A 13,933-nucleotide genomic window follows, 5' to 3' on the forward strand; every position below is an offset into this window, starting at 1 on the left:
CCGCACACTTACCCCTCCTCCTCACCCAGTGGGGAATGCCGGGCCAGCCAGCACCTCAGAGGGTGCTGCAAGAACATCAAGCACCGGTCCACTCTCCCTGAGCATGGACGGCAGCAAGGAGCACAACCCCACTCCACCACACCACTGGAGGGTTCACACCAGAACAGGAGATGGTACAACAGAAAACAACAAGAGGATCCAGCTGCAGCACAACCCCTACAGCACAACCCTGAGATGTATAGCTACTTTGAAGTTCCTAAACATGCTTCCTGACCATCTGGAGGAAACAATAAAACTGAAGGGGAGGCTTGGAGGACTACATTTTAAGGTTTTGAGCCAACGTGTTTCCTGTTCCGAGGGGGAGGAGCGCTATGTCGCAGAGGCTGTCCTAGAAGACGATTTGAGAAAATTTTCACTTTATAATAAAATATTTATGGAGTGCATCTATCATTCTGGCTTTACAAAGAATTATAGGTTTTCTAGAAAAGCACAGCTGAAGCTATATGCTTTTGGACACTCCTTTGTTCTTATCGAGGCTCCATTCACACCTAGGCATCTTGTAGCTTGAAGCTCAAAGCTCCAAATGCCCTTTGTTTTCAATAGCCCCTGTTCAAATCTGAGCGCCATGTAGCTGGAAGCCTGTCACTTGAAAATCTACACAAGCTATTTTGCAAGCAGAATTAAGAATTTTTGATCCTATAGACTGCAATGGGAATGCCTGTAAATGCATGACACAAATGTTTGCACCTTTTATGACATGTCTAATATGTCAAAAAAAAAAAAAAAGGTAGGAATTTGAGGAACTCATGTTCCTGAAGAACCTAGGAGGGCTTAGTGAAGGAGGTTCCATGGCATACCTGGTGGAAATTCAAGACGAGATAATTAAATACATGTCCTTGTTTATTGCCTGGCCTATATCTAGCTCCCATCCCACTGCTCCAATCATCTTACCACCAACCCCACCACAAACTTTTGAACCATATGCTGGACTCCACACACCTCCTGTTCCACCATCATCTTTCCACGCATCCTAACAATACTACAATGGCCAACCTTTCTCACCATGCCACTATTAGTCCATCATTTGGCCCCCCAGGATTAGACACTTTCCATCAACCAATACTTCCACTGCCAAACATTACACCCACAAACAGATCTGTCACCTCTCTTCTTATCTTGCAAGATTGTCAGGCATGCTGGTAAAAGTAGTTCCATATCTTTAAATTGCAAGATTCTGCTGTTACCCGTTATCCTACAAGTCTTGTGTTTAAGACTGGCTATCCACCTGAAGTTGATTCAAATAGCTACATGTCTAGCCAAGTAATCTCCTTTTTTATTTAAAGCGGAGGTCCAGTCAAAATTAAAAAAAAAATAAAAGTAGCTACAAAGACTGTAGTTGCTGACTTTTAAAAAACATACAACTGACCTGTCCCTCGATGTCCACCGGGATCACTGCCCATCCGATGCGCCGCCATCTTCAGTGTGGGTGTCGGGTGCCCACTGCGCATGTACGAGTAGCGTTGCGCTTTTTGATTGGTTCCATAGTCTGCTGGGACCTTTCATGTGTCCCAAAAGAATACGGGGGGGGGGGGGGGGGCAACTTCTGCTGTAGTAGTGCAGAGACACAAAGGATCACTAGAAGTGAGTAGTAATGCACAGGGACAAACAGTAGAGACAACGGAGACAAACTAGGAACCGGCAGAAGTGTACACTGGGTGGGAAACAGACTATGAACACATGGAGACATTGAAGCAGACTGCAGACACAGGTTCCATAAACAAGTCAGGCTGAAACTCACAGAGAATCACAGAGATGCAGGAAGGTACACAAGGAAAAACAAAAAGGCACACGTAGACAGGCACAGTGGAAATTTTAAATTTAGTTTCGGATATATTCATTCATTAAGGAATTTTCGTCATATTCGGTATGTTGAACTGATTAGTTTTTGGGATTAGATTTGTTATATTCGGCATTTGTTTTGTATATTCGTTGGTCCGGGTGGATTTGAAAAATTTTGCAGTCTTTTTCAGAAGGTTGCTATATAAAATAGTTTTCAAATTCGATATTTCGGGTGGATTTGTTATTTACAGGTGCATCTCATCAAAAAGTATATTTTTTTCAGTAATTCAATACAAAAAGTGAAACACACATATAGATTCATTACACACAGAGTGATATACAGTATTTCAAGCATTTCTTTCTTTTAATTATGATGATTATGGCTTGCAGCTACTGAAAACCCAAAATTCAGTATCTCAGAAAATTAGGATATTGTGAAAAGTTCAATATTATAGACTCATGGTGTCCCAATCTAATCAGCTAACTAACTCAAAACACCTGTAAAGATTTCCTGAGCCTTTAAATGGTCTCTCAGTCTGGTTCAGTAGGTCACACAATCATGGGTAAGACTGCTGACTTGACAGTTGTCCAGAAGACAGTCATTGACACCCTCCACAAGAAGAGTAAATCACAAAAGGTCATTGCTAAAGAAGCTCGCTGTTCACAGAGTGCTGTATCCAAGCTTATTAATAGAAAATTGAGTGGAATGAAAAAGTGTGTTAGAAAAAGGTGCACAAGCAACAGGGATAACCGCAGTCTTGAGAGGATTGCGAAGGAAAGGCCATTCAAGAATTTGTCTAGGCTGAGAGTCACAGGGGACAGGCTAGGAGACAATGGGAACACTAAGGATATGCAGATCATGTTGGAAGACACTGAAAGATGCTTGCAAAGTCATTAGGAACAAAGGGAATTAGATTACAGGATTTCTAGGGAACTCAGGGCCCCGAGGAGTCTCTCAGGGTAGGACACTAGAAGTCTTGTGCTTTCAGAAACACTGTGGGACTTTGTGTTAGGAAAACTAGCTTACCTCCCACCTTTTTGAAATGAGGATGAGGGACACCTATTATCAAAAGTATGTAGGCATTGTTATTTATTATTATACAGTATTTATATAGCGCCAGAAAGGTTTGCTCAGCGCTGTACATTATAGTGGGGGACAGAATATGAGACAATACAGTAACAAAACAATACACGAGGGGTTCAAGGGCCCTGCTCTTTCGAGCTTGCAATCTAGGAGGGAGGGGAAAGTGGTACAGGAGGAAGTGGCTGTGGGGGATGGAGTGGTAGGAGGAGTGGAGGAGTTTGGCTGTTAGGTGAGGGTGGGGTAGGCTTCCCTGAAGAGCTGGGTTTTCAGGGTGCGCCTAAAGGTGAGGAGGGTAGATGACAGTCTGATGGATTGGGGTAGTGAGTTCCAGAGGATGGGGGAAGTCCTGGAGAAGTCCTGCAGTCGGGCGTGGGAGGTGGAGACCAGGGAGCTAGAAAGTAGGAGGTCTTGTGAGGAGTGAAGATTACGGGTTGGGTGGTATTTGGGTATCAGGTCGGTGAGGTAGTTTGGGGCAGTGTTGTGAATGGCTTTGTATGTCAGTGTTAGTAGTTTGAATGTAATGCGTTGGGCAATTGGGAGCCAGTGGAGGGAATGACAGAGGGGGGTGGCAGAAGAGGAGCGGTTGGCAATGTGGATGAGTCTGGCCACTGAGTTCAGGATAGACTGTGATGAGGTAGGCCGGTGAGAAGGGAGTTGCAGTAGTCCAAACGTGAAATAATGAGGGTGTGAACGAGTTGTTAGTAGTGTCTGGGGTTAGGAACGTATGTATTTTGGAGATGTTGCGGAGGTGGAGTCTACATGAGTTTGCCAACAATGTGACATGGGGTTGGAAGGACAGGTTTGAGTCTAGAGTGACACCTAGGACTTTGGCTTGCGGGGTGCGGCTGATGGTGGCGTTGTTGGTCATGATGGAGAGGGGGGCGCGGGCTGGGGGGAAGATTAGGAGCTCGGTTTTGGAAAGGTTCAGTTTGAGGAAATGGAGCGACATCCAGTCTGGTATGTCGTTCAGCAGGTGGGTGATACGGGCGGAGACTGAAGGGGTGAGGGGTGGAGAGGTAAATTTGCATGTCATAGGCGTAGAGGTGATAGTTGAAGCCGTGGGAGTGTGTCAGGGCTCCAGGGTATGACCAGAGGTATGTGACTGACGCAGGGAAACGCAGGCTTCAGATATGTTCCACCGCCCGGGTCTGGTAACTGGCGGGATATCAAAAACTGGCAGATCGGGCTGGACTCCGGGCAGCGGCACATCGGGCTGGACTCCGGGCAGCGGCACATCGGGCTGGACTCCGGGCAGCGGCACATCGGGCTGGACTCCGGGCAGCGGCACATCGGGCTGGACTCCGGGCAGCGGCACATCGGGCTGGACTCCGGGCAGCGGCACATCGGGCTTGACTCCGGGCAGCGGCACATCGGGCTGGACTCCGGGCAGCGGCACATCGGATCACCAGGCGAAGCAGCAGGCACCGGGCCCCCAGGCGGGGCGACAGGCATCGGGCCCCCAGGCGGGGCGACAGGCATCGGGCCCCCAGGCGGGGCGACAGGCATCGGGCCCCCAGGCGGGGCGACAGGCATCGGGCCCCCAGGCGGGGCGACAGGCATCGGGCCCCCAGGCGGGGCGACAGGCATCGGGCCCCCAGGCGGGGCGACAGGTCTCGGGCCCCCAGGCAGGGCGACAGGTCTCGGGCCCCCAGGCGGAGCGGCGGGCGCCGGACCCCCAGGCGGAGCGACAGGTCTCGGACCCCCAGGCGGAGCGACAGGTCTCGGGCCCCCAGGCGGAGCGACAGGTCTCGGGCCCCCAGGCGGAGCGGCGGGCGCCGGACCCCCAGGCGGAGCGGCGGGCACCGGACCCCCAGGCGGAGCGGCGGGCACCGGACCCCCAGGCGGAGCGGCGGGCACCGGACCCCCAGGCGGAGCGGTGGGTCTCGGGCCCCCAGGCGGAGCGGCGGGCGCCGGTCCCCAGGCGGAGCGACGGGTCTCGGGCCCCCAGGCGGAGCGGCGGGCGCCGGACCCCCAGGCGGAGCGACGGGTCTTGGGCCCCCAGGTGGAGCGACGGGTCTCGGGCCCCCAGACAGAGCGACGGGCGCCGGACCCCCAGGCGGAGCGACGGGTCTCGAACCCCCAGGCAGAGCGACGGGTCTCAGGCCCCCAGGCGGAGCGACAGGCACCGAGTCACCAGGCACGACAGTGGGCTCCGAGTCAACTGGCACTGGCTCAGACATTGGATCGTCTGGCTGGACAGCGGGCATCGGGTCACCAGGCATCAGGTCATTTGGCTCGACAGCGGGCACCGCGTCATCTGGCGCGGCAGTGGGCACCAAGTCACCAGGCACGACAGTGGGCTCTGAGTCAATTGGCACGACAGCGGGCACCGGGTCATCAGGTACCGGATCGTCTGGCTCGACAGCAGGCACCGGGTCATCTGGCGCTGGATCGTCTGGCTCGACAGCGGGCATCGGGTCACCAGGCATGACAGCAGGCACTGGGTCATCAGGTAACGGATCGTCTGGATCGACAGCGGGCACCGGGTCATCTGGCGCTGGATCGTCTGGCTTGACAGCGGGCATCGGGTCACCAGGCATGATAGCGGGCACTGGGTCATCAGGCATTGGATCGTCTGGCTCGACAGCGGGAATCGGGTCACCAGGTATGACAGCAGGCACTGGGTCATCAGGCGTTGGATCGTCTGGCTCGACAGCGGGCATCGGGTCACCAGGCATGACAGCGGGCACTGGGTCATCAGGCGTGATAGGATCATCAGGCTGGATCAGTTCATCAGGCTGGGTACAGACATCAGGCCGGGTACAGACATCAGGCCGGGTACAGACATCAGGCCGGGTACAGACATCAGGCCGGGTACAGACATCAGGCTGAAGTGCAGGTGCCGAGGCACCAGGCTGAACCACGGAAGGCAGGTTCTCAGACGGCAGGCTCACCGGTTTGGATACTGGCAGGATGGTACTGGTTGGAAAGAATTTCCGCTTTTTTATGGTTTTAACTACTGGGGCACTGCAAGTAAACGCAGGTCTGCAAACGAATGGAGCAGCTGAGGACAGAGAAGAGCTGGAGGATGGAACAGGGGAGGGAACAGTTGCTACAGAGGGCTTCTTTACAGGGTTAAAGGCAGGATAGGTGCAGCGAGTGGGAACAGGGTACAGACATGCGGTAGATAGCAGGGTATACTGGGCTGTAACTGGAGGTGCTGTTGGAATAGAGCTTTGAGGAAATAGATTAGAAGCAGGACTGGGTTTTTGTAAGCTGACTGAGGCTGGGTGCAACAAATCTGTCCATATCTGCAGTATGGGTTGAACAAAGCTGAGCTTACACAAAGCCTGTCTGACCAAAGACTGCACTGCGTTTATACAATCCCTTAATACCTGTGGTGAACATGCAGCATAATGCTCCAAGAAGCAATCCACATCATCCTCTAATAACCATACCAGGGACTCTACCTGGTCGGCACTAAATGACGGCAAAAAGTCATTCCTGCTTTCAGGGGCACCAGATGAAGCCAACTCTACACAAACCTGAATCAAAGGTTGCACCTCAGAGAACTCTGTGCCCTAATCTACTAGAACATGAGCGATCCGTATACATTCTAGCAGTTGATCCTGGGTATACTCCCTCAGAGCCTGATAAGCATATTCTCTGTCATCAAAAACCAGCAGCGACAAATACACAACCTCATCAAGATCCATCTTTCCCAGCAACAAGCCAAGATGGCTTCCCTGTGCAGCCACTTCTGGTCAGGATTGGCCTTGGTGTAATGTCAGGGCTCCAGGGTATGACCAGAGGTATGTGACTGACGCAGGGAAACGCAGGCTTCAGATATGTGATAAACAATATAATTTATTAAAGACTAACAATACAAACATAAACTCAGTGCACCAAACCCCAAGCTAACACAAATACATACAAGGTGAAACAAACCCAAACCTAAACTGATACAGATACACAGGTACATACACATATAGAGCACAACGTGATCAGGCAGGCCGGGTCGATAACTATCGGGCAGGTAGGTACAGGAGGAGCAGGCGAAGAGAATGGTCAGGGTCACAAGCCAGGGATCAGAACAGGAGAAGTCAGCAGAGGTCAGGATCAAGCAGGGTCAGCAACAAGACAGGGACAGGGACAGGAACAAGAACAGGAACGCAGGTTTACAAGATACAGGGCCCAGAAAAAACACACACACCAAGGCAAAGACTGCAGGTCTGGCCATCACTTAAATACACCTGCATAAGCAGTTTCAGGTGTTTGGCTGGCTGCAGGGTTGAGTCTCTGATTGCTGGGAGCACCCGCTGGCCAGCCCTGGTACTGCAGCCCACAAGGCAGGTGAGTCCCACCATTACTGGCAAGTCCATTCCTGACAGAGTGTATCAGTTTGCCGAGGGAGGAGGAACAGGACACACCCCCTTAAAGGAGAATTAAGCAAAAAATAAAAAGATCAGTTAAACCCACAAGTGCTTTATTTTTACCAATACTAGTACTTTATACAGGCTTTTGAAATTTACAAATGCAACACTTTAGAAATTGGATGCAAGATTTAGCACTGTGGAACACTTTTTGAAAGATAAAAAATGTATTTTATATACAACTATATAGATCAGACCAAAATGAGGAACTAATGAGGACAGAGGGACTTTGTTCCAAATCAGGGACAGTCCCTCGAAATCAGGGACAGTTGGAAGCTATGCACTAGCTGTTGATCAGGCAATTTCTGAGGGAATGAGCCCAGTTTAAATAAGAAAGGGAGATGGCTTGGCTGAGTATGTAGCTAACTGAATCAACAGCAGGTGGATAACCAGTCTTGAACACAAGGCTTATGGAATAACAGGTAACAGAAGAAACTTGCAAGTTAAAGCTATTGGACTACATGTACCAGCATGCCTGTTGATCTGCTGATCTTTGAAAATAGAGGTGACAGGTCAGCAGCACAGATGAGCTCAGGTTTGTATGGATCAAATTCTGAACCTGCTATTCGGCAAGCAAGCTAGCACTGCGCAAAGCCAATCTTAAGCATCTGACACATTCCCAATCTCGCAGCCACACATATACATGCCCCCTGTTTACATGCAGCTGCAGGGCAGGGAATGCCTTAGCCGCTTATGGTATTTGGACAATAGTGTTAGCCAGCATTGCCACTACTTTGTTTACTTTCAGCTGCTGGCTGAGGTATCTCCCGGCTGAATGAGGCTGAGCATAAGTCTATGAAGCCGGCAGTTGTCAGCAGGGAGCCTCGTTACAGTGACAAACATTTCAACTTTTGTGTGGATGAGGCCATGAACTAACCTTTTCAAGGACATTCATGTGTATTTGAAAAATGTTATTTCAAGCGCACAGGAATATTGTACATGGTCCAAAACTGGCCCTGCTATTCTATGTTTGCAACTGGGATGGACCCAGTATCTTCTCCCCTTTTATCGCTCTTCCATTAGCAGCAAAGTTGAAGCTGCTGCAGATGTCAAAAAGCATGGCTTATGGTGAAGAGCTACAAACTAAATAAAACAAAAGCTGCACTCCTAACCAAAAAAAAGGTAAAAATGTGAATAAATCAAAGAGTGCGTCCCGTGAGGACGTCGGATGACAAAGCTAGTAGGGCGGGGCTTCTTTTGGATGTGACGTCAGGACGCTCCTCGTAGACTGTCGGCTGTGATATCGTGGTGAGCGAGGCTCGTCCCTGCTTTCCTGAGGCTGTCATTGCTAGTGTCGGCTAGACACCCTGTTTGTGAGTGCATTTCTGACGTTTAAATTAAACATTTTGGTTTTAAAACGTACTGCACCATGATTTCCTTTTTTGATTCCCCGAACATGATCTATGGTATGGAGACGTGATGACTACCTGCTGTTAAGGCTATTCCATATTGTGCTGATTGGCTGCTTGCAGTATATTGCTCCCAGTTTGGATTACTTCTGCTGATCATCGCTCCCAGAGCAAACGCTATCTTTGCTGATTTATAATCTGGTCAGCATGGAGCTCTGGTGAGTGTACCCATTTCATTCGGTGGTGGATTTTTTTTGCACGGTGTTTGGTTTATACAAGATTTCAGAAATGTTTAATTACTTTGTGATGGTGGATGGACTTTTATATATTTTTTTTATCACGGACATTATTTTAAACTAATAATTTTTTAATTTACTTATATTTAGCGCACTCCTTGATTGATTCACATTTATGGTGAAGAGCCCTTAGAAAACAATGCAGGAAACAAGACAAAACCAGACAGCATATGCAAGGGGAGGCTGACTATTGATGTGACTACAGTTAGAACTGTTTTACACTGGCCAAAGAAAAAAATGCCTAAAGTTTGAAACTGCCTTTAAAAAAAAAAAAAACACATAAATATGCTTAGAAAATAAGTGTTTACGTTCAAAAAAATGTTAAAAGCCAAAAAAACTGAAACCCCCCCCCCGAAAAATGCCTGCAAACACTCACATGTAGGTGTGAATGGAGCCTGGAACTCAACTCCATATAGCCTGTCTACGGAGAAAAGGTAGGGAGAATATGGGAGGAATACGTTTATATTGTAAGGCTAAATGTACACCAGTGTTTTTTTAAGCTTCTAGAACCTGTTATCAGCATTTTTTTTCTACTCCTACAAGCTAAATAGCGTTATCCTATGTGTCCATGCACACTATTTTAGGCTAGTAGTGTTTTTTAAGCTTCAGTGTTTAGGAGCAGAAAATATATTGTTTTTGTAGAGATTTGGGAGCGTTTTTCTGGAAGAAAAAAAAAAAAAAAAAGCTGAACGCTTCTAACCACTCCTACACACTACTAAAATGCTTCTAACAGCTTTTGTTCTAGGGGAGGTTTTTTGTACATGTACTGTACACTAATAAAAGGCTAGTACTCCTAAATGCTCTTAAACGCTCCTAAATGCTACAAAAACTCTACTACAAGACAGCAAAAAAACGTTATTATCAGCGTTTTTCATCCTGCTTTTTTTTCTGGCTTTTTTTGAGCTTATAAAAATTGTTAGTGTGCACGGAGCCTAAAGCACTGCACAAATTTTACATAATACTATAAATCATATATAATAGGAAGAAATCATTCCTCTGAGTCATTAAGTTTGTAAATACAGAAGTAATCCATTCAGTTCTTCAACAAAGCAGATAAAATAAAGGCAGGTTAACAAGTGAAATGGAGGTTAGAGCTCCACAAGCTGGCTAGGAAAAATTTGCTGACTGAAAAGTTTTCAAAAATGATAATTATAAAAAACAAAATACAGCATTGTAAACAGTGAACACAACATTCCCAGCAGGTGAATCAATCACAGTCATTTCAAACACATGCACCAGAAAGATACATACACCTGCAATAAATGTTTTATGAATGTTACTGCTTTGTAAATATATTCCATATGCTCCCTTTAATAGTAAAGTTTAGTCTAAGTTAAAGGATGTATATTGAACTGCACACAAATATAAAAAAGGATACGAATTTCAGAGACGGGTCTCAAGATTCCGCATTGTGTTCCAGCTAATTTGAACAATAAAAGATTTTGTATTATTGCAAAGAAAACATATGCACACAAACATCAAACACAAAGGATAAGTTCACCTTTTGTAAATAAGTAAATAAATGTACATGCTTTTACAGGTAAAAAAAATGTACATGTATTATTTTTTTCTTGGGAGCCTAAAGAGTGGGTGGATCATGGGTGCAATGTCAGGCTCCTGCATACACTTGCTTCAGTTTTCTGCCCATACTTCTGTACAGGCTGTTTTAAACCTGTAGGAAATGTCAGTGAACTACGAGAGCACTCACCAGCAACCTTGCAGTTCACTGACAACTGCAAGCCGTCTGCGGCGGTGGCAGGCAGTAATTGTAATTACTTTACAGATTCCTGTGAATGAATGATGCAGCTGTACGAGTGGAGCCCTGCACTGCCACTTTGTTTTTGAAATCTGACAGTGGGTGCGAAGAGAGGATCCCCTGCCCGCTGTTACTGGGAGGAAGATTGGGGAAAGAAGAACAGGTGATAGCACGTTATACTTTGCATGCTAAATATGGGTGTAACGAGTAACATGCTCCAAAAGGTGAACCTTTCCTTTATTGAGTAAAGTTCACCTATTAAGGAAAATAGTCTAGGCAGTCAAGAGGCCCCAAGGGGTTAATAAATTGTGCAGCTTTTAAAATGTTGATTAATTTAAATGCATATCTGTAGGTCATTCCCCCCCCCCCCCCAGAAGCCTGGTTATAAAACTCCCATAGCTATCTGTGCTCCATCATGTCCTGTTAGGACACTGTAGCCATTGAAAGCTCACCGCAGCATCACTGGAGAGTGTGTTCCTCCACGTGCGAAACCCCATGCATGTGCAGGGCGCTCTCTCATGCCGCAGCATCACTATATATGGTGTCTACAAATAATCTGGTAACCAATAAATCCAACATAGAAACAACGCAGAAAACAAAGACAACAAAGAAAGGTGCTTGTATTTGTATTGCTAACTGCCCATGAAAATGTTGACCTCAATAAGAGCATTATTGCTAGTGGTGATATAAAGTGAACATTTTACTGCACACCCAGTTATTATAACTCCTATAAAGTTATTTGTAAAAACATACATAATGTTTTGTACATACACAATTATATGTTGTGAACTTTGCAATGACAAATGGCAGTGCAGACGTGAAAGTCATGTGACAAATATGATTGATTGCTGATAGAGACCGTAATAGCCTCATTTCTGAAACTTGAGAAGTGAGTCTAGTGCTGGCAAAGTTTTCACCTTAACTGATTTTAACATAATAATGTAGCCACTGAATTAGAATTATGTATTTTACATACAGTATAAAAAGGGAAAATAAATAACATGGCCAAAATTTTATGTAATTAACCCTAATGGGGCTGTGTATAAGTTTAACTGTAACATTTAGAGTCAGCTCTCAAAGCATTGCCTTCAATATTATCTCACATTTCTGATCTCACCTAACCCATTCTCATGACCATAACTTCAATACTTGATTCATCTACCAATAACCTACAGTTAAAGTGGGAGTAAACTCCCTTTTTTGCTTTGTACCTCCAGGTAAGCCAATATTAAGGCTTATTTTTGGGTACTGTAAGTATCTCCTAAATGTGCATCATTTAGGAGACATTTACACCTGGATACTGTCCATTGAGAGAGCTATGCCACGAGAGTGACGTCACCACGGCTCAGCCATTCCAGCAGCTGGAGCCGGCGAAACCCGGAAAGAAGATGGCTTCCCTGTCAGTGCGCTACTGGAGGGACCAGTTTCAAAGGTAAGTCTGTCATAATGTGCTATTATGCGGTGCATACTAGAACATTATGGCTACCCTGCGGGAGGGTCCAGGTTTTTTTTGTAGACGCAGTTTACTACCGCTGTAATATAACTGTAGGGTATATCGACTAGGTGAAAGTAGAATCCCAGAAGACCTACTTCATATGTATATTTTAAGGTGAAAACACTAAATCAAAATAAAATGATATTCACCTTTTCCTGAAAGCAGTGATATAGATGCCGGGAAAGAAAAAGTTTCTTCATCCAAACCACCCCTGGCTCCAAAGATGTTATCCTCGTTACTGCTTTCAAATGGATTTTGATGGAGAGGTTCAATTAATTCAGTTTTATGGGAATTCTCAATGTTCATTGAGCGATTGTCTTTTAACATTTGTTCTTCTTTAAATGTTCTAAACAAGCTGCATAAATAAAAGAGTTGCAGATTTGTAAGATAACTGAAGCTATGGCCCGCATTTAAAGTGGAACGTTAGTCCTTATTTTTAATATGGGTGGACAGGCAGGAATTTTAATTCAGAAGAGACATGATTTGTCGCTTTTGCGTTAAAGTTACTAACCTGCCTGTCCATCCCTGTACAGTGAGCCACGCATGCCAATGCAGAATCTGACAGAGCTCCAGCACATGCGCAGGAGTGACGTCATCCCTTCCCAGCCAATGACAGCAGCTGGCAATCGAGTCACGGAAGTCAGCTGCCCAAAGATGTCAGAGGTCAAGTGGGGAGCTCGGGGATGTTGCAGCACTACATCCGAGGTGAGTATTTTTCCGCTTTAACTAATCCAGGCCAGACATGGATAGGTGTTTCACCAAGAACATTCCCTGAAATTCACAAAGACTGGTGCAGGCAGATTTTGCAAAAGTATCTCTCATGCATTCTGAAAGTCTGGAAAATGTTTCAAATTCATGTACCTGTCTAGAACTTATACGTGAATTTGGCTCTGTTGCACCACTTTTAGAATGCACTGGAAATGCTTTTGCAATATCTGTCTGAGCCAGTTTCTTTCTCTGTACACCAAAAGAGAGTTAGTCTTTATTAGCTCCACTTTAAATTTGTTGCATTCAATGCAACACAATGTAAAAGTGGCACATTCGATGCGATGCAATGTAAAAATGGTGCATTTTAAAACTATCTGAATTTGGAGTCTAATGCATCCGCAGATATCGCCCAAATTGCCCACTCCGCTCTTCCCAAGATATCTTCCTCTATAGCTCCCTCAACACCTCCTCCCACGCTCACATCCAGGACTTCGAGAGCCTCTCCCATCTTCTGGAACTCCCTACCACAGTATGTCCTGTCAGCCCCCACCCTGTCTGCCTTTAGACGATCTTTGAAAACTCACTTATTCAGGGAAGCCTACCCCACCTCCACCTAAGAACTGTACTTGAATCACCTCCACCAGATCATACCCCGCAGCTATCACCTTTTTTTATCACCTCCCCCTTCCTTTAGATTGTAAGCTCCATGAGTAGGGCCCTCCTATTCCTTCTGTACTGAAATGTATTGTAATTGTACTGTCTCCCTTATATTGTAAAGCACTGCGCAAACTGTTGGTGCTATATAAATCCTGTATAATAATAATAATAATAATAATAATAATGCAGCCACCATATCCAAGGACTGCTTAGTTGCATTATATTATTTTTTTTTCAGTCTAAATGCATTTTGTGCAAGTTCAGAAATGTCCTGGTGAGCTTAGTAGAAATCCATAATGCTTGTAAATTCCTTGTACCTAATTCACATTTCAATGTTAACTTTCCAAGCTGTCTTTTGTGAACTATGCAACCCCTC

At 46.1% G+C, this 13,933-nt stretch overlaps 1 protein-coding gene across 1 annotated transcript in view; it reads right to left on the reverse strand.

The window, feature by feature from the left end:
- Window positions 1-13,933, reverse strand: part of HFM1 (helicase for meiosis 1) — a 271,262-nt gene that overhangs the window by 241,186 nt on the left and 16,143 nt on the right. The window contains exons 5-6 of the mRNA XM_089668958.1: window positions 12,342-12,547; window positions 10,320-10,361 (exon numbers count right to left, since the gene is read on the reverse strand). Of these exons, the coding sequence (XP_089525084.1) occupies window positions 10,320-10,361; window positions 12,342-12,547 (248 nt within the window). The remainder of the gene's footprint in view (window positions 1-10,319; window positions 10,362-12,341; window positions 12,548-13,933) is intronic.

The sequence above is a fragment of the Staurois parvus genome, unplaced genomic scaffold (assembly GCF_062004578.1).
Source record: "Staurois parvus isolate SC_StPar_1 unplaced genomic scaffold, SC_StPar_1.0 ptg000066l, whole genome shotgun sequence".
NCBI classification, from domain to species: Eukaryota; Metazoa; Chordata; class Amphibia; order Anura; family Ranidae; genus Staurois; species Staurois parvus.